We start from the raw sequence: 26074 nt of genomic DNA on the forward strand, positions 1-26074 counted from the left end.
TTGGTTCATAGAAACTATTTTTAATTTGTGGGTTCATTTTATTTATTCAACAAACAGGTAAATTACTCATGGGTTGATAAGTTCCTTTGTAGTTCTTGTAGAATAGCTTTTATCTGTACACAGGCTAATACGTCTGCTTCATATGGCCTTCTCCCCTTACATCAGAAAAAAAAAGGGTTCGACTTTGTTTTGCAAGAAGTCACGCTGAAAAGCAGAAAAGGAAAACAGATTCTTCCATGTTTCTCCCTTAGCAGAATGCCTTTCCTGCAGCAGGCAGGGCTGGGCATGTGTGCTCATAAAAAAGCACTTTGCTGCCTTATGGAAAAGCCAGAGTTGTGCAACCCTGCTATTTATTGCATCTTGATGGTTGTGATTCCTGTCAGCCCTTTGGTTCCGGAAACAATCCACTTCCTGGGCTGCCAGAGAACTTTTCTGGTCGGATTATTTCGATACTTGTACCTATTGAGGTATGTATGTGCCCGCCCTTTTTTTCCTAGGATGATATAATCTCATATTAACTACATATTCCGTATTAGTTTATGATTTAAATATAGCTCTGCGTGATTTCATACAGGAGAGGGCAGGAACTGGATTTACTGCTCCTCTCTTCCGTAAGTTTTGAACTGATTGAAATGCTGCCAGCTTTAGGAAAACAACTCTAGGTTTGCCCTATATGAGAAAAAAAATTCAGGGACTCGGTGCTTGTGGGTTTTTTTGGTGATCTTCCTGCGAAAATGATTACGTGGTTTACTAGAGTTCATTCTTGTATTACAGTAACTTAATTGAAATTTCTTTGGTCAAAAGCAAAACTGAAAATAAACACATAAAACTTTGTAGGGCTGAGCTGCACTGTGTGGTGAGCAATCCGCTGGGACTTGGGTCAGGGAAGCCAATGTCAACGTTAAGGTAGTAGCTCTTGCTGCTGTCCTGTTTTGTGTTGTCTGCACAACCCCTTCCTCTCCAGGTGTTGTGATTTTTCCCTAGACATGCTTTCCTTTCTGGAGCATGAATATACTGTGGCATCACTGGAGTTATCCAACAGATAATCAAGGTGATGGTAATTTTGAGCCTTCCCACACCAGACTGCAAAGCCAGTGGCACACAGCATTCTCCTGGATTACAAAGGATAAGGATATAAACAATAAAGGTGGAGCAGAAGCACACTCGCCTTTCAAGTTGCCTTCCAGCTGACTGGTTTTCAGACACCTGTATTAGTTGCCTTGCCAATCCCTAGAGAGGAGGGAAGGCCTAGGAAAAGTCATGCTCGTTACTTTAAATGGATGTTTCCTCCCTAGGTATGCCCAGTGTGGCATCTCTGTGTAATTATCGGTGGCTCATTATTGATACTAGCTGTTTGGGCTAATTAAGTATTTGTAATGCGTGGGCTGAAAGGCAGAGGTGGTTTTGGCTCGGCTGTGGGGGTGTATTGCTTTTCTAACAACTGATTTGTAAGGCTTTGGATACCTCTAGAGCCTGAATAGGCAAATCTGGAAAATAGGAAGATGCTAGGAACTGTTACGTTCCTTTCAGTCATGATTGGCTTTGAAAATCTGAGAATCAGTGAGGGTAAATATATTGCTTTCTCTTTCTGGGAGGTTCATGGTAGGTCAAAGAGTTATAGAAAGTGTATTCTGAGTTAATGAGTGGAAGGACCATTTTTGGATATCTGTGTTCCAGCTAATTCTTTCTGAATGACTCAATGTGAAATCTTCCTTTACCAGCTTCCTCCTTATGGTTTAACACACTGTAAGAAACCTTACCAGAACATCCCCAGGGTTTTTTTGAGTGCTCTGGCACATGGTGCAGATGGCACAGCTGTTAATGGTCTGGCTGGCTGGTCATGAGTTGGGAATGCTGTGATAACATTTCTCAGACACTTGGGGATCATGTCCTTTATAGTTTCGTCTCTCCTAGTGCATAAAAGCCATTCTGCAGACATTTGAGGCAAGATAGGAAAATATGAGACCAGCAGTAGTCTCGACCAGTCTGAAACTTTCTATTTCTCTCTGCTATTTAAATTATCATTATGAAAGTATCCGTATCCTGTTGGATCAACAGCAAGTCTGACCTGATTTCAGTGGTGCTGAGATTTCACCACGCTTCTGTCCTTCCCTCCTAAGGCCAGGTTTTACGTGTGGTTATCAAAGCTGCCGAGGTAGTGCCTAGGTGTGCCAGCTATGTGACAGGATGGATGCAAGTGTAAAAGGTGACTGCACTTGTGAATGTTGCATAAGTATGATTTCTGTGGTTTTCTGATGGCCCTTTTTTTGGTTACTAGCTTTCCCACTCACTGGTGCAGCTCATTAATGGTGTCATCATGTGAATAGTGAAGCAGATGCTGTGACCTAGTGAGACTTTATATCTTATATCAAACTTTACATTAGAAATACTTGCGGTGGATTTGAATGCACGGGGGTTTGGTTTTAAGGCAAATATGTAGAGGTGCCATTTTTCTGCAGGATTGGCCCCTCGCCACAGGGGGACATAAGCAATGCTTTCATGTTTCAATGTCACGCGTGTGAAAGAAGCGAAGCGCAGCCTCTGCAGTGAGGTTAGCAGAAAGTCTGCGAAGAGCGTAGTAGGTGAGCGAGTTGCCCACCCAGCCCTCTCCGTATCCCCCTGGTTTGTGCAGCCCCGCAGGCACGGCTCCCGAGGGACGTGTGCTCTGTTCGCTGACTTTCTTCCCCAGCATTAAATGCCTCCCTCTTGTCTTGCTGTGGCAGGTGCCTGCCTTGTGCGCTTGGGCGTGCTGGGTGGCAGGGGACACGCTGCCATTGTACCTCTCCTGCCCCAGGGCTTCCTCTCCTGGGGTGGCACAGGGGTGACCTGAAATCGTCCTTCACTCATTCAGGGATGAACAGAGACACAGAGGAGGAGGTTGGTGAGAGCTGATGGCTGCTTCAGAGCTATAAAATCAAGGCTGGTGAACATGTTTGCTTATGCATAGGCTATGCTGGGGTATAATAATATTCACTGTCTACAGCTGAAACACGCGTGTTGATTCAAATACCAACCTGTGCCCTCCTGCTGCTCTTCCTCCGTGCTTCATAGCCCGTTTCTTGATGCAAACCACCTTAGTGCTGTCGAGGGTACAGGGGTGGGAGCCGGTAGGTGGCAATGTGTGACCAGACATGGGGAGTCACCATTTGTTTTGGGTTTTTTGATGTTTTGTGGGCATTTTTTGTTTGGTTGGGTTTTTTGTTTGTTTGTTTTTAAGTCAGAAACTTCATTTTGATATTGCAAGAGCTGTTGTGGTATTTGTAAGTTAATGATAATAATGGTAGTGGTAACTTCCAAGAGTTCGTTTGGGAAAGGCGTAACGGAGTACACAACGACTTATAGCTAGGTTCTGCAATGAGTTATTATTACTGTGCAGGGACCAAGTGCCTCATGTTCAAAAGAAAATAAATAGGCCTTTTTCAAAGACACATGTATTCCAAAGACAAAGCAAGATATTCAGCTGGATCTGTGTGAGAGGGAGGAGAGATGCATGGGCAGGAGGTGCATTCACTGAACTTTGAGATCCCAGTGCCAAGAACAGCTCCATGAAGCAGAACGGAGGTATTCCAAAGGAAGAAGAGCGAGCACAGTTCCCTCTATGATTATTTGTTTTTTGCTCCTTCTTTACTCAAGAGAAAAAGCTTTTTCATTTCCCATCTTGATTGACCTGAATAAACTGATGAGGAAGCTCACCTTGATTACTGAAGAGAATTCTCTCTTCCAAGATGGACTTTGTTTATCCCACTCTCCAAGTTCTCATTTTCTTTACCTTTCTCCATCATGGTCTGTCCATGGTCCTCCTGAACCCCTCTGGCTTCTCCCGTTTGCTTCTGTCTTGCGTGTCTGCTATCTCAGTTTCTCTTCCATCTTCCTGCCCCTCTTGCTGTCTGTTGTTCTTCTCTCTTGCCATCCTCCTGATTGTTACTCCTACCCCCTCTGTTGCTCCCTCCACCCTTTGTTTGTTTTGGGGCCTTTCTCCCTCCCTCTGGTTTTTCTCCTTTTCGTCCATCCCACTGCCCTTATTTCTGCTTTCTCCCCAGTCTACTTTTGCTGCTGAGGACTAGACACCTGTGGAGTGACTTGCAGGACAAGTAAAACCACGCAGTCACGGGGCAGCAAGGAAGCAAACACCAGGAAGAGACTGGAAGGTGGAACAGACTGATCTGTCTGTTGGCATCACACAGCAAGACCCAGTAGTGGGTCCTCAGTGTTTCCCTTTTTATTCTGTTAAAAGGAAGGGTACCCTCTCTATAAATAACTGGTAGGGATCCAGGGCTAGAGAAAGAAAGTACAGCAGCGACACTGTGGACAGAAGTGGAGGTGTTCCTTGTGACTTAGAGCCCCTTCTTATTGACAGCTATGGCTTTGGAGGAAGGGTCATGCAGCTTGGTGGGAGAGAAGGTCCTGTAATTCCAGCTGTCATGGGACAAGAAGCTGAAAAAGAGGAGTAAGGGAGGTTCAATGCCATAGAGCAGGTGCTCGCTTCTTGCTCAAGATTAGAAGTAAATCATCTTTAAGCCCTGATACAGAAGAAGAATTGTCAGCTGTTCCCTGTTGTCTTTTTTTAAGTTGGAACAAAGACTGGAGTCTTAAGCGTGTTGGAATAACAAGTTTCTCAGAGAAGAATTTCTTAATGAATTTCAGTAGAGATGAAAATGAAAAAGTAATTTGTGCAACTTAAAAGCATGTTGGGGATGTCTGTGCACAGCTGCTGATGGTAACTGCTCGCAGGATTTCCTTGTGTCTTCTAATAATAGAAAGCTGTGGTTTTTTTGTTGGTGAGCCCTGCTAGGGTCCTCTTTGTTTACAAATAACTGTGAGTCCAGCTTTCAGTTATTTGGTGCTCATCTCCCATCTTTGTATGTGGAGGTGATTTACCAGTTGAACTTTTGTACCCCTAGTTGTACGTCACCACAGTTAGAGCTGGCATATACATCTCCCCACATACGTTATTTTGTGGAACTTCTCTCAAACTAGAAGAGAAAATACTTGGCATACAGATAAGGCTTTTCCTTCTGTAATTGCTTCTGAGAAGTAGGTGATTCATGTGTGATTTTTTTTTTTCCCCCTGCAGATGCCCTGTGAACTTCGTACGTATGACCCTTGATATCTTCATGACATCTCAGTTTTTGACCTTGTCAGATTCACAAGCTCTGTGAGACTAGACCCTATCAAGGCTTGCTTAAGAGAAGTCTGTGCTGCTGTGGGTAGCCCAGCACGCAGTGTGACACCTTGACTAGAGTTCTGTGCAATACAGGGCATGCCAGGAAGTGGAAGCTCCAGCTTTCACATCAAATCTCATGTTGAAGATCTGAACAAGAGGAGTCTTGAACTGGTGTATTACAACCATTGAGTGAGGGTTTATCAACCTTTATAATCTCACTGATCAACAGTGACCATTAAGAGACCAACAGCATTCTTTGCAAGAACTGGAACAGCAGTCTAGATTTCCTACAAAGATTACAGTAGAGGGAAGCATGTTCCCTCTAGGTCATAATCCTTGCATTTCAGTTTGATGTTCTCTGCTCTTTATTTCCTCTTCTAGAGAACTAAACTGAGGCAGCTGCACTTTCTCAAAGTGGCCAGACATCAGCAGTAATCAGAGGCATCACAATCCATAGTTCGGCTAGTGGCAAGCATTTTAAGTATGGTATTGGGAAGTGATAAGGTTCTAACAATGATAAAATCTATTTGCTGCATTAAAAAAATCTGTTTCCTCTTCCTGTGAAGCAAATCCATGGGAGTGTAAAAACCATGACAACTGATACAGAATCCAGTGAAATGGTTTGGCTGAAAGCAGAAGCTTCACAACTTCAGCATGCTTTGGAATAGCCTCCAAAACACCATCTCTGTACTTCTTTACATTTGCCACATGAGGGATGATGTGGTCTTGTCTCCTATGTATATAATAGCAATTCTAAATGTATTGGATTATCAACATTTTAGATGAGATACTATTTTGATAGCAAGGAGCTTAAACATTGCCTTCACCAGGCCCAAGATTTTACCATAGAGACTGAATCTCCTCACTCTGTCTGGTTTGACACTATTTAGATGGAGATAATTTCATGTGTGCAATGGAGACTGAACAGAACCAACCTTTCCAGCTCCCTTCAAAAGCAGTCACTGAACAGAGGAAGTTATTTTGAAGAGTTAAAGATAAGCACTAAAATAAACTGTCTTTTGCTGATACATAGCAGGATCCCTGAATATAGCGTTACTTTTTTTTTCCGCCCCTTTTGACTTTTATAGGTGCTAAGGTGTTAAAGAGTCCATATTCTGTGCTGTGTGGCAATAAAAACTCTATTCCATTATCTCAGTTTATAGTGTTTAAGGGCACCCAGCTGTGAGATGCGGCCTGCCTTGGAGGTACATGACCCTTTTTTTCTTTTTTTAAAAAAAATATGTATGATTGTGTCCCAAACTACTCTGTCTGCGATGTCTTTATGTTGTGGAGCTCACTGGCACAATACAACACTATCCCTTTTCCTCAGATGTAGGCTTGAGTGGTAGTGAATCAGTTTGGTATTGCTCTTGCTTTCTAGCTGGCATCCTAAAACTAAGTGACCAAGAAATAGACCTGAAATAAATGTGAACCTTGCTGAAATAAATGTGAGCCTTTCCACAGAAAGGGATCAAAGGGGGAATAGAGGCAGAAAGAGAAGACAGGAAGGAACCACATTTCAATAAATATTCTCACTTTGGCATCTTTTGGCTCACTCTGGGTTATACTGGCTGTTGCCCTTTCAGTGTGAGCCATTGCTGTGTTTCAGAAGCCTTGCTGGACTGTGAGAGAGAGGATTTGCCCAAGGAAGCAGGTGCCTGGTTCATCTTTACCTTTCATTGTTCTGGTAACCCTCTCTTGGAGCAGTTGCTGTCTGATATTTAGAAACAAGACACTTGTATTACTGTAGGCTCTGGTTGTAAATTGGCATTGAGAAGTGGTGAAGGCAGCCACGTATCTCTTCCCTCTTGTGCAGCCCCTTGCTTGGGACTAGGGCGGGTCTGTCCTTTACAGAAACTCTTGGTGATGAGAACAGTAGGATTTCACAGCACAGGGAGCATTGGTTTATGGCTCTGTGTATAGTCTCACAAGGGAACACTGTTCAATAGGCTTCAAAGTGATTCAGCCATGGCATAACCGTGGCTGTGGCCACATGTAATATAGCCTGTAGCTCTTTAAAGAGGATTAGCCTTAGATCAGGGACAGCATTCATTGCTGGATTTCATGTAAAGTAGAATATGCTAATGAAATGGAAATGTCTACAGCAAACATTGCATAATATTGTAAATCTCAAAATTGGGCATTGTATCTTGGTATCTCTGCTGGAAGTCAAACTTTCATATTCTGTTTGTTACTTGGAGAAAAACTGAAGCATGTAATATGACCAAAAGCTCTCTATAGTAAATTAAGATCTAGTTTGCAGTTTTACAAGCAAAGTTAAAAAGGTAATAACAAACATCTGAAGATAACTTTTCAAACACTGTTAAATACTTTAATTATAGCTCTCCAGTAGAGACAAAATCTACAACATCTTAAAATATCTTCATTTGGGTTTTCTGCAACAAGCATAGGCTTGGTTTGATCCTGCATTCTCTCCCTGTCTGCCCTTCTGTTGCTTTAAACACCATGTTTGGGCTTACAATAATTTCAGCATCGGTCCTGCAGAGACACAGTATTTCTGACATGCGTTTCTCAGCCATTTCTTCTTTTTAAGGCATTTTATGTCTATACATCAGCCTCAACTGGCAGTCCAGGAGGCTTAATTTGGCTCTTGAATTTCAGTTTTATGCCAGACTTTTGAATGCTTGAAATTTAGTGTTGTGTATATGTTAAAAAAAGCCCCTAAACTTCAAGGGGACCTGTGATTCAAAGTGTCTGACTTGAGATGTTGTGAAGGATTTAATTTCCAGAAGGTCATGAACATCTCTCAGAAAATGATTTTAGTGGGAGCACTGGGAAATCACTGGCTGCTTCTGAAAGCCTCGGTTGTGGTGTCACATGTAAAGGCACCCATTCTTACTGTATTAGTGTGCTGTATGTAGTTTATTAAACCTAGAATCATCTTTATTTTTGATGTTGTGTATTTGTAAGCTTCACAGCGAATTTGTTACTCTGATACGAAGCTGACTTGGTGCCTGGACTTGAAACCTTTGCCCATGGAAGCATTTAAACCTGCTATGGGTGCTTTCCTCCTCACACAAGTAAGCAGGCATTCATGTGAGGCATCTTACCAGCCCAGCGGTGTGTATTCGTGGCCTGGGGTTTGATGTCCATGCAAGTGCGTTCAGACAAACGCTAGATATAAAATACAGTGATAGACATTGTATACCCCAATGGGCCATTTTGCTTTTGTGTACTTACAAGTGATGACTTGAAGTGCCTCATCCCAGTCTGTTGGGGAATAAAAGTCCAAAGAAAGCCTTTGGGAAGAAGATCCTTCTGGCTCTGTTTCCAAAACGTGCGCTTTCATTACTTAATAGTTTTTTCTCTCTGGACAGCTCCATATCTTAGGATTTTGTTGTCCTGGGATTTATTTTTTTTATGGTGGTGGATAGGGTGGGGTTTTTTTTATTATTTTGTTGTTTGGAAGGGGTTTTTTTCTGTAGACGTGGAGGGTGGTGATACATATTCATGAAAGAGAAGTCTTTCCAGCCCCTGCTCACATTGACAAAGACTTAGCTGTTTCACACAGCAAGCTGACTGGAATTGTGTGGGGCCTGCCCGACCAGATTAGAGCAAACAGCAAGCTTATTCCTCCAGTCGTCAGCCCTCCCCTTCCTAACAATTTCCCCAATTGTCATTTTGACAAGGCTGTCATTAGGTGATGGCTTCTTTTAGCCATTTTCAGATAAAGATAATTTCCTTAACTTCCATTTTATTTGACAACAAGTAGTTTGGGAGAGAAAGGAAGTGCTTCAGTAGTTTATGGATTAAGGGTTTGTCACTTCAAAGGCATCTTTGATCTAAAAATATGTGCTGTACCAAATTCATTATGTCTGTCTTTTTTTTTTTTTAAGAACTTTTAAATTTATTGATCTGCCCCTCAATTATTCCCTTTTTTACATCCCCTATTAGTACATGAGATAGCAGTGGTGAGGGGAAAGTGCCCAAATGGCCTCTCTGAAAAGTCATGACCAGGGCAAAACAACAGGTGCTTTTGTTCAGCACCCAGTGTCGGGTCCATTGCAGATCTGGTTTTAGCCAGAGGTCCTGCCCGCTCCTGCCATGGCACAGAAGGGATGTGTGGCTGGTTGTAGAGCTTGGTTAAAAACTGGGAGACAGAGAACAGGTTTTGTAAGGAATGGCTTTTATTGCACATTTTGTATCTGTTTGGGTCACTCTTCTGGTATAATTGAATGACCTGAAAACATGGATCTCGGGCAGTGAGTGTTTAGCAAACTGGAGTTTGTGTAGTTTGATTACCGGTTCTGTCTCTCCAGTACCTGCTTGTGCCAGCTCTCTGCAGTGGGCAGTTGCCATGTGGTTTTGGCTTATGTGGATTTCTGTGGGTGATTGTCCCCCCCCACTTGCCATCCCCCCCACTTGCCACCCCCCCTGAGATCCTACAGCCTGACTGCTCTTACAAAAGTGCTGGCGAACGCCTTCTCTGATTGAGGGTAGCTTTGAAGTCAAGCTCTGGAGCTCCTCTTTGTTTTGTTTTTAATAGAAGTAACTTTACTGAAGCTCTGTTTTGTGCCTGTGCTGCACTAAGAAATCCCAAACCTCGTTCTAGCAAACTGTACCAGAAAAGCTCTTTTCCTGGTCTGTTTTCAGCTTAAATGCTCTTCCACAATGCATTAAGCCCAGCTTTGGAGCAGGTGCGGCAGCTGTTGAGTATGTTGCATACCTGACCCCATCCACCCGAGGAGGCACGCTCAGAGTTGGACTTGATGATCCCTATGGGTCCCTTTCAAGTTGCGATATTCTATGATTCCTAAGCACAGGTCTGCACAGGCAGGGTTTCTCTTTGGGTACTTGGTTCACACTGCTGCAGGGAGAGCGGGTTGTGGTGGAGGTTTGAATAAAGATCAAGAGTCGGGCTTCTGCAATGCCTGCCTTAGCTGTGTCAGGCACCAGGCTTCACTTTGACCCCTCCTCTGCTTTTTTGGACTGACAAAACTCTGTTCTTTGCTATAGCAGTGTAAATCCATCGTGGTAGCCCGTTAGCCTTATGCAGGCTTAGCTGAAGCTGGGATTTGTTCTGTATTAATATTAATATCTGTTCTACCTAATTACTTCAGCTTTTTCTGTAATGTTGCCTCCGTATTATACCCAGCCGGCTAACCACCTCCTTGCTGCTGGAGGCTGTTCTTGATCCCATTTCTAAACAGAAGCACTTCTGCTTCAGCTCTGGCTATGGTAGCTGTGCAGAGGCCGGCTTTTTTTTTTTTTTTTTTTTCCTTTTGCCTGCTAATTGGCTGAGACCACCAGAATTTGGAGGACACAGATGTCACTGATAGTTTGCCTAGGGAGCACATTCATGCCCATCTGTTGCAGTCTAGAAGGCTGTTCATATATCCACAAGGCCTTCATTTAATTCTTGTCAGAAAGTAATGTAAATCCAGTTTACCTCAGAGGTCACAGCCAAGATTTATGCCAATGAGCCCCCTGCAATTTACACACACTGTAGTTGTATAGGATGAAAAGAAAGCCTTTCATGTTGGTGCATATTAACAAGAAAGCTTGCCTTAGGAGAGGCTTTTTGATTGAGCTTCTTCCTTATTTTAATACAGCCAATGCCAGTTGGTATATCCAGCTTTACCAAAAGAAAACATCTAATCTTTAAGCCAGAGAAGTAAACTAAATAAATAAATAAATAAATCTGCTAGCAAATCGATTTTTTTTTTTTTATTTAAACCATCTTTTCTCTTTCATGAGGCAAAGCCTCTGTGCATTGAAAAGCAAGGTAAAGGCTCTAGGAGAACACAAGCATGTGTGCATTAAAGTAGTCAAGAAACTGAATTTGCTTTCTGTGGATGGTGATATTAACTCAATCACTGAAACCTTTGCTAAATTATCATAAGCATGTTTTCTTTTTCTGTTTTGTTTTTTTTTCCCTTAAGTTGCCAAATCTGAAAATAAAAGTTGAGCCTGTTATTTTTGACTCGTGTAATGGGAAGGACCCCAGAAGGCTTGTGCGCAAATCCACAGGAGGGAGAGCAGCTGAGGGTCCTGTACGATGTGCATGCTCCCTGTTACCTGCTGAAGGGAAAAATACCAGCCTCAATGTTCAGTCGCTCTTCTAGGGGCAATCTTCCGCAATTTTTTCAGAAAGCAAGAAGAAACAAAATATCATAATATGGAGTGAAGATGAGACCATAACTTTATCAGCTGCAGGAGGAGGTGCAGCTCTAATAGATTCAGCACTGCCTCCGTGTCATGATTTCACCCTATCCTCCTTATTTCACAAGAGACCATACCAGCTTAAAAAGGTCCTGCAAAAATTAGTGTAGCTTCATTGACCTTAGGGAAGCCACGTGTAGATAGGCCACAGTACACCACGAGCTACTGTGTGCAGTCTTCGTATTGGGCAGTTAATTACTTGATTAGAACAAGGAAACTGGATTTTACAGAGTCAGAGGGAAGGATTCCTACCCCAGCACGCATGAAGAATGCTGTCCTACTCTGTGGTGTTGGCATGACTAAAGGATATGGGAAAGCCTGTGGAATTAGACTGGAGGGAAAAGCTAGAAGTGCAAGTGGTGCAGATATTGAATTGAAAAATAACTTAGAAAAGAAATGCTCTGAAGTACTTTGGCTATTAAAATTGTTTGTAAGAGCAGGCAAAGTAGCACACAAAGATGGATCAAGGTGTGCCAACAATATTAGAAAGGGGTTTCAGAGTTGGACACCTCTGCTTCTTTAGTCCCAGTGTAGTTGGAGGGAGTTCCTTTCATTTATACAGGCTCCGCTCAGAGGGATCCTCCTCCCTTGTCTTCCTTCCTTTTCCCTACTTTGTCCGGCTGGTGGATTTTACCTTGGCAAATGCTTTCAAATGTTACAGGCATGAAAATCAGTATCATTTGCACGGTATCGTAATGACCAGAGTGGTTTGGGATTAGAAGGGAGGAGAGCAAGGCATCAAAATGAAAACAGGGCTCAGATTCTAAGTTCCAGTGTAGCACTTAAAATAATTAAAATGTTTATTTGAAAGTCAAAACAGCCCTGGTCATAAATAACTATCCATTCCTCGATTGATTGTGTTGAGTCCCAACCGAGAGCTCTGGGAATAAGGTTTATTTGCTCCCTGTTGGGATTAATCCATAAATGTAGTCTCCACATGGAACTCATCAGGTCTTTGCTTCCTCTTCATTAGTCTCCCTGGAACTGGAGGGTAGCTTGAATAACATGAAAATTAGGATAATATATTTTCAGAGAGAAAAGGTCTGGCGATCTCTAATTTGTGTTTCAGGACCATAATGCTGTGGAAAATTTCACAAATGATGTTGTCTGAGAAACCAATGCTTGTTATGCTTGCCGTATTTGAAGTTTGAATGCGGCAATTACATCTTCTTTTTCTTAAAGCCTCCAAAGCTAATTGCAGTCTTAGACTAGCTAGATTGACTCCCAGGCTTCCTTCTATCCACAGCAGAACTTAAAATTCCTTTCTCTTGACAGATCTTTTGGTCTTCTAGCCCAAGGGCTCTGAAATGTCACAGTATGGCCCATTTCTTATTAAAGAGATCATTTCACTGTAGCCCACCCAATTCCGCCCTCCCTTCCTCCCTCTTGTTCTGAACTCCAGCTCCGATTAGAGGGCAACCACAGAAATATACTTTTTCATCCACTGAGACCTTTGTAATTTTTTTCATCATATTTGATGCAAGGAGTTATTTTAATCCAGGCTCCAACCAGAAATGGTACAGATTTTTTTTTTTGTCATTTCTGTTTTAAAATTACATCAACCGTTTAAAAACACTCTGTGCCCAAAGCTGGAGTAGAGGATCTTTCCTGTTACCAAAAAATGCTTAAATCCTCAATCTGATGCAAAATTGTTTTTATTATGTGTTTTGAAAGTGGTAGCTACAGCATTGGTTAGTGCGTCCTTAGAGAACATTTTTGTCTGGGCAGTTTTGCAGCATATGAAGCTGCAGTTTTTATCACTTCAAACCTGTAGTGTCCTTAAAGTACTGTTTGTTAGGATTTAACAATACTTTAAGAGAGCTAATTAGAAAGCATTCAGAGGATTCTAATGGCCTCTAGAAGTTTTTGCTGGTTCTGCTGTTCAACTTTAGTCTCAGGTCCTGCATTTACCCCAGGTCCATAAGCTGCGTGCTTGGTTATTTTCACATCCCAGCTGTCATTCAATGCTACAGCTGTCACAAAACACAACTTACAAAGTGGCATCTGTGTAAAGGATGCTCCTATAGTTTAAAGCTCTTTGGTGCATTTTAAGCTGATTTTATGATGCGAGTCATGCCCCTAGTTATGGGTCTCAAAAGGCTATCTTCCTTCTGAGTACTAATGTACAGTTTATTGCACTTTTCTATATGGTTCCAGCACTTTGTTGTCGCTGCTGTTGTAAACCATTATTTATTAGTCTCAGTGTCCTTGCTGTTTATTCAGTTCTTTGGAAAAATGTACTTGAAGAAAAATTTCTCGCTGACATTCATCTATCACTGTTATAGATCTGGCAGTTTCCCAGTGAGTTAAATCTTTACAATCCTAGGAAGCCAAGTGCTGTACTTCGACACTAATTTAAGCTTCCCTGCTAAGCCCCATCAGTTCTTTGTGAGCCTGGCAGTCTGTGTGGCTCACAAAGCCACGGGGCCCTCCTGCTTACAGTAAAGATCCAATGTGATCTTCCAGGCTGTAGCACTGCAGCCCTCCAGCCTTTCCACGAGCTGGGTTTAAAAGACTAATTTTGGGCTCTGGACTGCAACATAGATAGATAAGTTGGAGCATGTCTGTAAGATCCCTTGGATGCTCTTAATGCCATGTTATTTTTTGTAGAGGCAAGTGTGCGAGCACTTGTTTGCTTTAGTGCACCTTCATTGAAAATTGTGTTTATGAACATATATTTACCAGGGCTGCGAGGTGGGAGTTGAACGCAAGCTTTCTCCACCGTACTTCTGCATGCTCTTGAAGCAGTCTCCTCCATTCAGTCAGACTAATGTTCACAGTGGATCTGAGATAGGTGTATATGTGTGTGGCGGTTGCTAGAGAGGACTCCCTAGAAAATGAGATTTTTTGAGAAATCAATTACACAAAGGAATGGAGTCAGGGCCAGATGGCAGGGATGCTTCATTCCAACCTGGGAGGTACTCATGGGATGGCCACACGCTCCTTCCCACAGGGCTGGGTAATCAGATAAATCAATTAGCAGATGTCAGAGCGGTTAATGCAGCAAGTAATGCTAGCATAGGTGTGTTACTGTGATTATAGTAGAGGGGGCTGCTTTTCTTTTCCCCAGTGGGTAACCAGCAACTGGATCCACTTTTCTAGACGTGGCAGGGTAGGAGGAGAGGACTCTGCTTTTCCCGAGAGTATACTTTCTGGGTGTTGTCACCAGGTTCAGATGTCTGTACTTGCTGACCTGGAGGTGCTTAGGGAGAGGGGACCTTTGTGAGCTAGGATGTGGACTAGGACCTTGTGCTGTGAGCAAATCCCGTCAGTGTGGTGGTCTCTTTTTAGAATTATCTTTGTCAGTGACAGATAGTTCAGCCCCGTCTCCTGGGTGGACTTTGGACCATGCTGTAGCTGTGTCACCAGCCCTGTCTCCTTTTGCTCCTGACAGCAACCCCTAAACAGGCCCTGTGCCTGGTCCATCCCTTTGCCATGTGGGGGGGCGATCCCAGCACCCTGTTACCAGCACCCAGCTATGCTCACCTGGCTCAAACCCTGTGGGATGGTGCCCTGCATGGAGTGGCCCTGTTTGCTCTTACTTGGAGCTTAAAAAGATGGACAACCCTTTCTGGGTTTTCCTTCTGCTTTGTTTCTTAATGTCTTGTACAAGGCTGCGGAGAGAAGCACTAGGAGAGGCTTTCAGCTGTAAATTCTGTGTTTGTGGCTTTCTTTTAACTTTGCCATGTTTAGGAGTTGTATTCTTGGACTGTGTTGATACCTGCATGTGCACCTGTTTTCTGAGAACACCTCTAAATCCTCTGCCAGGAAGGCAATTATAATCAAAAGTACTGGAGAAAAGGAAGATAGAAATATCAGCTTGGGCAGAGTTATGAAGGGGAGGGAAAACAGCAGAAATGCGGGAACTGAACCTGAGTGCAGACTTTAACCTGCTCTCGTTATAAGAACTCTGACCTGTATTGTATATTTTATTTGATTGTTTTTCCTGGTGGGTTAATTTTTTAACAGCTTTCTGAGCACAGAGTTGGTTGGCTGAGAATCGCAACCACAGCAATGAAACCTGGGTTGTTCCTCGGAGCACTTTTTCACTATATGGGCTTCTTATTCGTTCATACAGTAGACATCTCACAGACCCTGACAAACTTGACTTCACAGCACCTGAGGTTTCTAGCTGTCCATTGAGAGGCGCAACAAACAGACCTGATCTCAGATGGTATCTCTGTTCTGCTCTCTTGTATGTGACGAGGAGAAATGAGGCACAGCTTACATGACTTGACATCAACAGCAGACCTAAGAACTGAAGCTAGCTCCTCAGTCCGTCACTGTACTCTTGAGACTCCCTATATAGGGAGTTGGACTTGATGATCCTTAGGGATCTCTTCCAGCTCAAGATATTCTAGGATTCTATTCTGTGGCTAATTCTTACTAGAGGATGGCTTGTGCCCTCCAGAATGTGAAGACTACAGTCTGCTTTTGCAGCTGGTCAAATACTGTGCCAGGACCTTCTCGTGACGTGCTCTGGGGTGCAGCTGGAGTAGAAGGAAGTCCTGCCGAGGTGCTCACCGGTGTGTTTTGCACAGGAAGGATTGACGCCAGCAAAACGCCGCTGTGATCACAAAGCCGAGCCTCAGATGCTAGAAAATGTTGAGCATTTAAGTGTTAGTCTTGCCTAAGTTTTTATCCATGGCTCTGCATCTAACTGATCTTTTGCTTGTCTACCCTGCTGTCCAGTTGTGCCTATGCTCCTGCCCTTAGCCTTCCTTTTTTGGCTACTTTTTAAATTTCTTCTTTTTCTGGTGTTTGTCTGCAGAGTCATTCACAGCCCCACTGACCACCTCCTGCCTCCAGGCTCTTTGCTGATGAATCCCATCTTTTGCCCTGCTCCACCTGCCCTTCCACGACAGGCTCTCTGATCCTCTCTGCTTTCGCATGAGTGCATCTCTTTTGCCCTCTGCTTTTCAATCTGGCAGCTTGCTCTTACTTGGTGCTGTTGAGAACACAGACTATCTGCCACCAGCGCTGGGATCCAGTGATCCCAGAGTTGCAACAGAAAGGAAAAAAAAATGTCTGGAAATTTAGCTGCTAAAATGTAAGTCGTTTCTTCTAGTCAGCAGAGAAAACTGTCTGTATGTGTGTCCCTTTGCACTCCCCTTCCTCCTTCATAGCCTTACTGTTTCCCCAATTTTAGAAATGCTTTCACAGAGGTCGTTTCTGACTATATTGCTTCAAACTGTGGGAGTAGTTTTCTAAGTGAAACCATCACCAAATTGGTGGGAAAAAACAAAGTATTTCTTTCGTGCTTCAGTTTTGAAAGCTGCTCAACAGTTTTGGCAGATGCTGAGCCAGATACCTGGGATGGAAATGGTTGTTTTTTTTAATTCATCAACATTGGCAATGTCCTAAACTCCTGAAGGACTTGCAGTGGAAAAATTATGGCAGGCCAGACAGCCAGGTGAATGTACAGAGAGGCAGCCTTGGATAGAAGCAGTTCAAGCAGACACTGGCAGACCTCTACTACTAGGGACTTCCCCCAAAATTAGTGTAGGAACTGGAAAGGATTTAGCGTTGGTATCCTGCACATGATGTGCAAGTTGCAGAGCCCACGCCTGGCTGCTACCAGCTGATCTCCTCAGCCCTGAACTGTGGGTGCCCCTGGCCCAAAGGATGCTTGGCAGCACCCAGGCAATGCTGGTGCCAGCAGCGCTTCCTGAGATTGGGGACACGAGGTGGGCAGCCTGGGGAGGCAGAGGTATGGTGTCGATGTGGGAGGTGAGAAGCGGGGCTTATCAGTTTTGGAAAGGTTCCTGAGATCTGATCTGATTGTGGAGACCTGGCTGTGACAAAAACAAGCCTTGTGTGTTTGATAAGATGGTCGAAAGCCCCAGTCCTTTCTGTCTGTCACAGAGCTGGTGAAGCTGTGATCAACTGCAGCGCTTGTCCTGCAGGCCTGTGGCTTTGTGCTAGGTGAGCTCCTGCTGCATGCTGCAGCATCAGCAAAAAGTCTTTTCGTTCTGGCGGGCTCCTTCAAAGACTATTTTTGCTTCACTGCCTCAACCAAACCATGGTAGGGCACTGTGTTTTGTGGCAGAAGCCTGGCTAGCGTGAGAGGAGGTGAGAAAGCAATGTGCTCCTGTGCCCCAGGGTAAAAGAGACGGCCCCTGTGGTCTGGTAAACGCACGCAGCCTCCTCCACCAGTTCAGAGCACGCACGGCTCTGCCATTCAATCCCGGCTAACAGTGTGCGACAGCCTGAGCCTCCCAGGTGCAAAGGGCTTCGGAGCAGCCTGGCTAGTCACTTCCCTGCTTGGGATTTCACAGCTCCATTGAAGAGCCCGTCCTTTCTCCCTGGCACCTCGGAGATGTTCGCCTCACACAGTTTGTCACTGAGACCCTGCAGTAATTTCACACACTCCTCTAATAAAGTCCTCCGAGGCTGTCATGTATTTTCATGTATTTCCCCTATTATTTCTCCCTGCTTGAGCCTTTCAGATAATTGATGATACTTTAGTTAATCATTTTCCCCCTCCTTTGTTCGCCAGGTACCTCAGCCTTGAAGGGATCCTTTTCATTTAGAATCCGTGTCTTCTCTTAAGTAATTGATCACTGTGCACCCGGGGACACCCAATTCACAGCCGAGTGGGATCAGCCTTCATGAATAATCAAAATGCCGTGGCCACGCTGCTGGAGGAGTGCAAGCGAGCTCTGGACACACTCCTGTCGGCGAAGGCTGACACGGGCGAGGAAGATGAGCAAGAATATTGTCAGTGCCAAGGTGAGGTCCTCAGGAGAGGTGGCAGGACCACAGCAGAAACCGCCGGTCCTCAGCCCTGCCCTATTTTTCTTCTCCTGGCAGATGAGTGTCAAGAGATGCCTGGATTTCGAGGCCATGAATGGGATGCAGGCTACAGGCAGGCAGAGAAAGAAGTCCACTTTGTTGTAGTGAATTGCTGTCAGTTCTAATTTTAGGCTTCAGTAAACATGAGGCTGTAAGGAACAGTTTAGTTTGGGAAGAACAATGCCCAAAAGTTTGCTGATGCACATAAATTTCAGTTATTAAAAAAAAAAAGAAAGAAAGAAAAGGATGCAACTTTTGAATAAGGGCACATATTTCCTCTCCTTTCATAGGAACTGGGGGAGGGCCTTTTCTGTTTGTCAGCTTCTCCTAATATATTAAAGAGCTCATTGCCTGAATCTTTATCTTGTAAAATGTGCGTGACCTCTATAAGTGGTGTCCAAAGAAAAAAAACTTGCAGTATCCCTCTTGAAAGGAAAATCCATGCCAGCTAATGGCTGGAATAAATAACTGGGAAAGGAAGCAGTATTTAGCAAGAGCTGTAATAGAAGGGTTCTTCATTTGTTTTAATGCTGGCATTACCTGCTGGAAACCAGCATTTATTTTGGTATTGCCATGGTGCTTTGAGAATGGTTTGTAAAAAAAAAAAAAAAAAAAAAAAAAAAAAAAATCTATTATTTCTTAATTCCAGTGAAAATCCAGTTCATGTCAGTCATAAAAGGATGTAATGCACGGTTCAGTTTTCTCTAGGTTCAGACTTTCAGAGGGCTGCATAACTTCATTTCCACAGCTTATTTATCCATGAAATAAAAGCCGTGTTTGAATTTCTGAATTTGTTTGAGTTACACCTTTTCGGTACAGGGTAGGGAGGTTATGTACTCCTTTCTGCCACACAGAAAAATAACTTCAGCAAGTACAGAAGGATATAGTAAAGGATTAAGGTGAAACTTCTGGGAGGAAAAACAAAGCCATTAGCAAAAAAACCACAAAAAACCTGTTTATGTGCATCTTTTCCTTTGCGTGACACATCTGCAGTACTGTCCATTTTCCAGTTTAATGTTAATAATGTTTAGTTTTGCTTTGCATGAATGACTCAGCCATAACATTAATTTGATCTTTAAAATCCTTTGTTTGTCTCGGAGCACAGAGCCATTGAGAATATGTTTTTCTGACCATCCTTGTTCTTGCTGGGAGGTCAGCTGCCTTTTTCTGAAGCACCTAAGTCTGTTTGTGGTGGAGAGTGGCGTATAGGTTTCTGTTATGGATACTGGAAGATTTTTCTCTTCTTTTTTTTGTTTTCAACAAAGGGTACTTTGTTTCCTCATCACAAATTCTTTTAAGTTTTATTATGGCTCCTTAGAATAGGCTCTTGAACTCCTAATCAGGTAGCGCTTTTTTTCCCTCATGCTCCTCCCTCCTTTTCTCCTATTAAATACCACAAAGTATGAGAAATAATCAGTTTAGTTCCAGATAAGGTAAATCAGTGCCCTTATAATCACTTGATTAGCCATGGTCCTTCAGGTAAACTGCTTCAGGAAATGGACGATCAGAGCCTGAAGTGATGCTCAGTCTTTTCCGAGGACCGTGTTCCCATCAGCTGAAAGAAAAATACCCAGCAGCGGGGTGGTGACAACAACATTAATAACTGCTGGGGCTCTCTGCCCGGGGAAGGCAGGGCCTCGCAGGTCAGCAACTCTCAGCTTTCGGGGGGACCTTCCTGGTGGAGGGGGTTGCTTTGCCCCCTCTCCTCCCAGGGCTGCCTTTGTTCACCCCAGCTTTCTCAGACCAGGCACAGGAGGAACTGAAAGCCAGATACCTATAAATGGGGGGAAGAGGGGAGAGGAGGAGCGCATCCTCATCTCGCTTTAGTTGAGGGGGCAGAATGGGTGTTAGATGGGTATGGATTGCTTTTTTGTTTCTTTTTAGGCTAGAAATTGTTCCAAACAACTTCTGTGCCAGTTCAACCTTTGTCAATTTATGAATTTATATCGCGTGCAGTGAGAACAGCTATCGATGAGAACAGCTATCTGTGGCAAGAGTAAGCTCTCGTCCTGGAAGTTGGTTTATAGCTGAAAGCTGCAGGACTGTTCACACGAGCTCCCCAACTGATTGGTGTGGTTCTAGCGGATGTTCTTGTGATACAGCATCATTTTATTGTCATTAACATGCTAATTGTGTTTATTTCTATGTGGTGACAACTAGATGTCACAGCAAGGCTCGAAGCAGTATCCTGCTAGCTTTACACAAGTGTCCAACCCCAAAGATGACTAAAGGCTCCTAGATTGCCAAATCCTTCTGAAAATGTTAGCCTGGTTTCCATTTCTAACCAGCTCGGCAGTAGTGACTGCTGAGGATGCCTCTTTAAAAATCAAAGTTCAATGTTAAAGAATTTGGCCATATTCTTTGTTCTTTAGTGCAGTAATACCTTTATGCTTTAGAGAGAATACCAACATCCACATTATCCCACTGATTATTTTCATAGTTGCTGATTTTTTTCCTATTTCAGTGTTATTTAAGTAAGCATGAGTTTGTGTCAGAAAGACAGAAGAAGTTAGAGAAGGAGACAGTAAGGCTGTCTGTCTAAGCATCCTATTTCTCTTTCTCTAGATCCCTCCCCAAAATGTCAAAAGATAAAGCTCTCTGTCTGTCATTTTGCGTTCCTTGTGATGAGATGAGTATCCCTGTTCCTGCACTGATTTTGCAGTGAGAAGTGTGAGGGTGGGAGCACGACCTCCTCTTCCCTCCAGCTCTGCCGCTTGGCCACCTTGCCACAGTGTGGAGGGCTGACCCCCTCCAGACACCACTTCAGAAGGGCTGCACCTGAAGCTGGGATGTGTAACGGGAAGCGTATCCAGAGTTGCAGCAACAAGTGAGAAGATGCGGGTTGGAAAAAGTGGTATCTTTTTAAAGGTGACTTTTTGGAAAAAGGACCCTAAATATCTGGCTTCCCACTTTTTCCTAGGAAAAATGTGCCAGTGGATGTGCTGTAATATGAGCATGAAATAGACTTTTAATGTAGTGCATTTTCTACAGTCATCTGTAAAGGACTGATTAAAAAATATGTACTAATACATTTATTGCATTGCCTCGTGAAAGCAATGATGATCTCCGAGCAGGGTTTTTTCTGGGGATTAATGGCCAGAAGGGGGTAGATCTGCAGCTGATGATCACCATTAACCCCATCTGGTCAATAATTCTTGTTAATCCACTTTTATTGGCCAGAGAGTCCGCCCAGCCGAGTGGTTAGCACAGCACACTCGGGCTGCAGCTTCACCCTTGTTTGAAGGAAAATTAAAATATGGGCTGTAGCTGAAAGGCAAGGACAAATCCAAGCTCGGCTCTCTAGCTGTGTGCTCCTACTAGCAATTGCATCCTTAGTTGGGTCAGGTTGGAGATCCAACAGAAGCTGATGGTAAATGGGAGGTGAAAGGCCAGCCTGGGGAGGGAGCAGGGCCAAACTGAGCTCTTGCCTTGTGAGGTCTGGCACATCGCTGGAGTATCAGGGGCCAGGCATGGGAGTTGGGAGTACTTTGCCCTCATCCAAAAGGAAAATCTTCCTTTTGACTCCTTTGTGCTTGGCCTTTCCAGCTGGGAGGGAAGCTGTGGTTTGAGTAAGGATTGGAAACCCTCGAGTGAAAGGCGTGAGGACTGGGGTTTCTGTGCGGCTCCATGTGCCTGGGTAGGAGCATGCCTGGACCAAGGGCACCGTGTCCTCTTAACTTCTTTTTAACTTCTGTTGCAATCTGCAAGAGAAATACAGAAGCTCAGGCCAGATCCTCGGCCAGTGTGAATTACTTGGCTAAGCTGGCTTCCAAGAAGATGCATCAGCTTCAAAGAAGGCGCATCAGGTTCAAACAGGGTATCTCATAGCAAGGCTTCTGCTGGCATCTGCCATGCATCTGTGGGCACTGCCATGTTAATAGCAGTTCTCAGGCATGTGGCTTAAAATATTCTGCCTTGCTATAGCAGTGAGCTCTCTTATGCTGAGAGAAATTGTGTCCTGTAGTCTACGGCTACTGCTTTGAGATCAGGTTGAGTAACTCAAGCCAACAACTTATTTTTTACTGAATTATCAGTCAAATAATTCTCAAGACTGTATGCTTGTTATTCATTATATCCCTTTAGATCTTTGTCTAATTGCTTTATATGGTCCAGGTTTATCTCCCAGTTTGGATGCAGCTTTTCAAGCTGGCTCTGCCACTGTCACCAGCAAGCCCTGAGCAAGAGGGACAGGTCTTCTGCGCTGTTGGCCCCATTTGCTCTGCCAGGCGTCCTCTCCTTGCATGGGGGAACAGGTTTCCTCCTGTCTCTCTTAGAGTAGCTCTTCACACCCAGCCATCCACCAGCCAGTGTGACTTCCTGCTAAAAGCCTTTTTAATGGCTGACAGCTCCCATTTACCTGGAGGGCAGAGCAGCCAAGGGTAACGGATGATGGGCAAGCTCATTTTCCCTCCCAGTGAGGTTGGTGGCAAGAGCTAAGATCTGGTAGCAACTGGGAGAAGGTCTGAGGGGGAGGGGAGGTATGCTTTTTACAGGGTAGGTGCTCTGTCGTAAGTGTTGTGCCTGAACCCACTGCAATATCTTTACCTGCTCTTTGACCTTTTCAGCTTTGCTTCCTGAGGACTTGAAAACCCTTCTGGAAGAGGCAAAGGAAATGAAGTGGCCCTTTGTGCCGGAGAAGTGGCAATATAAACAAGACCTTGGCCCAGAAGACAAAACAAACCTGCAAGATATGATCAGCTCAAGGCTTCCTGATTTGTTGGTATGAAGTTCAACACATCTGTTGTGTAAAATGTCCCACTGAGGTGCTTGAGGGTACACAGAGCCCTGGTAGGTAGTATCACCTGTGGGTTCAGGGGCTTATTTTTCTGCATGGTGGCAGCAGCAGGTGAGGAACTGCTTGGCAAAGAGAGGTGAGTGAGTCTGCATTGGGATGGGGCTGCTCACAGAGGCCAAAGGGCCAAAGTGGAGATGTGACTTTTATTTGTTTCAGTCCTCAGACAAGAGAGGGACCCAGGAGCTACATATAGTTTCTGATTTTTTTCATTAAAGTTGCTTTAAAGCAACATGTGTGAATCACGGTTTCCTCTTCTTTGTGAGACAGCTCATCTGCATGTCATCACTGCATCTTCCAAGGGAAGGAAAGTCCTGCCCTCTGCTGCCGCTGCAACCCAGCCAAGGTTGTGAGATCAGTGGGAGCTCTGCCTCAGGGTTAGGCTTCTGCTCTGTTGGCTATGTAGTTCGCAGCAGATGGATGTGCAACACCACGAAAGGCTGCTGATTTGAGGTCTTGCTGGTACCTGCAGTTTTATGTGGTTTTTACTTTAGACCGGTGCAGAAAAGATAAAATGGATTCATATGATAAAGTTTTGAGTGTGTCCAGGCATTTGACTGCTGCTGTGCAAAATAAAACGTGCCTAGACAGTAATGATAAAGACATTGCAGAGCGGAGGGCACTGTCACTGTCTATAAGTGATCCTAGAGGTATATAGGGATTGTCCATGCACTGAGCACCTTGCAGAACAACCAGTTCCTTCACTGAAACATGCAGCGATGATTTTGACTGTATTTATGCTGTTTCTGTTCACTTTCATGCTCAGTCCACGCTAGTTTGGGCATGTGCTTTGTCCATTCCTCTGGTTTCACAGGGCAGTTCTGTTTCTGTTTCCAGTAAGGTAATGTTTACCTCTTCCCTGAAGAACAGGCATTATAATAAAACTAAAATGCTGAATGTTTACATAAAGTTTAAAAAATCCCCATGAATTTGAAAAGAATGCTGTGCCTTGTTTAATGCAGCACCGCTAGGAGGCAATGAGGATTACTCACTTTAGTAGGGCTTGCACAATTCATCACCTGCTTCTCTTTTTTCAAGAAAATTACTTGACAGGATTCTTTTGAGGACCAAAGTTGGCCAAAACCTAGGCAGGAAAGGCAAGAATTTAATGTGACTTCTCCTGCAAGTGAAGGATACTTGGCTGTGTAAGGAGCTGCAGGATCCAAATGGTGCTTGGCGATCCCATCCTGTAAGGGAATGAGTTTGAGCTTAAAGATTAGAAAGCAGCAAGAAATTTAGGTTGCTTTTTGCTTTTCTGATTTTCTCTGAGGCATGTCAGACGTGACTTGTAGCAAATAGAGGACTCCCTTTTCAATGGTAAACATAATACCTAGGCTAATAAGTATCCCTTTGGCAGGACAGACATAAAATAAAGATGAGGTTTGTGAGGGTTTGGGTTTTTTTTTCCTTAATGTGGTGCACGTCTGAAGCCAACACAGTCCCATTCCTCATGGGAAGGAGCAGTCTGGCATGAAAATCTGGGGGTTCAGGGCAAGGAGGTCTGGTCCTGCTGAAATCCCAGCTGCAAAGCTGCTCTCAACTCCAAGGTGGCCAGGAGATTTCACCTGCTTCAGAGAGATCCCTGCCCAAGTAAGCCCAGCAAGTTTTGTTTGAGAACGACGATTACTTTGAATAGCACTGAGCAATGAGAAGCCCGGAAGAGCCAACTGCGGGGCTGGGAGGTGTCAGCCCCAGCATCCCCTCGCCAGCATCCCATGTTGCAGGGAACCTGAATTTGCTGGGGGGGGGCAGGGAGCGGCTGCTTCTTGGGTATTTATTTTCTTTTTCTCTTTGGTGTGTGTGGCCTTAGACAGAAATTTATGGCAGAGGTTGACCTCCTTTACAATCCCCACGCAGCTCTCTAACTTTGGAGCGTTTGTCTGCTCTCTCCCAGGATAAACACCTGCAGTAAACTCCCTGAGAGACCTGGCTAGATGGGAGATTAATGTGGCTGTAATAGTGGAGCAGTGTTTGCAGCATTATGCCCTCTCCCCAGGTAGATGGATCTTTTCTGAGATGATACCAATTATTTATTGCTGAAACATCTGTTGATAACTGCAGCTGCCCTTGTTAAACAAAGCATATCATGGGGTCATAGACTATAGGGACCTAAAATCCTACCGCATGCTAGTTTTAGACTATTCACCGACACCCCCTGAAGTCCATTGGTTACCGTTGTCTTCAATGTTTCATCCTGCGGTTGAAAATACTTTGTAAACGTTGTGCTGCCTTTCCCCATGTGCTTTGAAGTATTATTTCATCTTCATCGGTAATTTATATTCCAGTGCCATTGTACCATGGGAAAAAGGGAAAACCTTTTTTGTTTTCCATTTAATTGTAGATAGACTGACATTTTGACCTGTATTATTAGTATTAGTCAGGAAAAGGGATTTTTTTCCCCTTCATCCATTCCTTCCCCCCCTTCTTTTTTTTTTTAAATAAAATTTCAAGGCAGAGCAAAGGCTGCTTCAGTTCTTTGAATAAAAAGCTGGGGGGGAAATGAGGCTGAAGAGAAATGATTACAGTGTGATGAGGAAAGATAAAAGTCTGAGCAACTTTTTTCTTTTTTTTTTTTTTGGCATGAGGGACAGAAGGATAATTTAATTCCCTGGAGGAAAAAAAATAAGTCTTTGTCGATTTATTGTTCAGAAAAACCTTTAAAATTTTTCATCTCTGTTTATTTTAATTTGCCATGCTTAGAATAAGCTCATAAACCGTAATTCATTACATTTAAAAAGTGCTTTGAGATCCATGAATGAAAGGCACTTCATTACCATAACACACTGGTGGTGTTACAAGCAGACAGAGCTGGCTACCAGGGCTCACCATGAGGATGTTTTACTCTGTGAGTAGACTGAAAAGCTCCATGAGACCAACACAGTAAGTAAGCGGATTAGGCTTTGCCTTCAAGGGTTTGCCTTAGTGTTGCACTTTAAAAAGTGGGATACGCGTTGCTGGTGGCTGCATGCTACTCTGACACATCAAGAAGGCAAAGCCACCTGCACCTGCAGCCTTTTAGAGTGCTCTTCTTCGACTTTGCTGTGGGATGCTCATTACTTCTGCACGCTGGCTGAAGCAGTAGGAAGGCACGGCAAAACCAGCTTGGGGGGCAGGGGGTAGCAGCAAGCCAGGCTTTCCTT

At 43.9% G+C, this 26074-nt stretch overlaps 1 protein-coding gene across 1 annotated transcript in view; it reads left to right on the plus strand.

Annotated features, from left to right (window-relative positions):
- Nucleotides 1-17958: 17958 nt before the first annotated feature.
- The window catches only part of ALPK1 (alpha kinase 1), a 30017-nt gene continuing 21901 nt past the window's right edge, over nucleotides 17959-26074 (plus strand). Inside the window, exons 1-2 of the mRNA XM_074821484.1 lie at nucleotides 17959-18079; nucleotides 22708-22862. Of these exons, the coding sequence (XP_074677585.1) occupies nucleotides 17959-18079; nucleotides 22708-22862 (276 nt within the window). The remainder of the gene's footprint in view (nucleotides 18080-22707; nucleotides 22863-26074) is intronic.

This window comes from Strix aluco, chromosome 4 (genome assembly GCF_031877795.1).
Source record: "Strix aluco isolate bStrAlu1 chromosome 4, bStrAlu1.hap1, whole genome shotgun sequence".
NCBI lineage: Eukaryota > Metazoa > Chordata > Aves > Strigiformes > Strigidae > Strix > Strix aluco.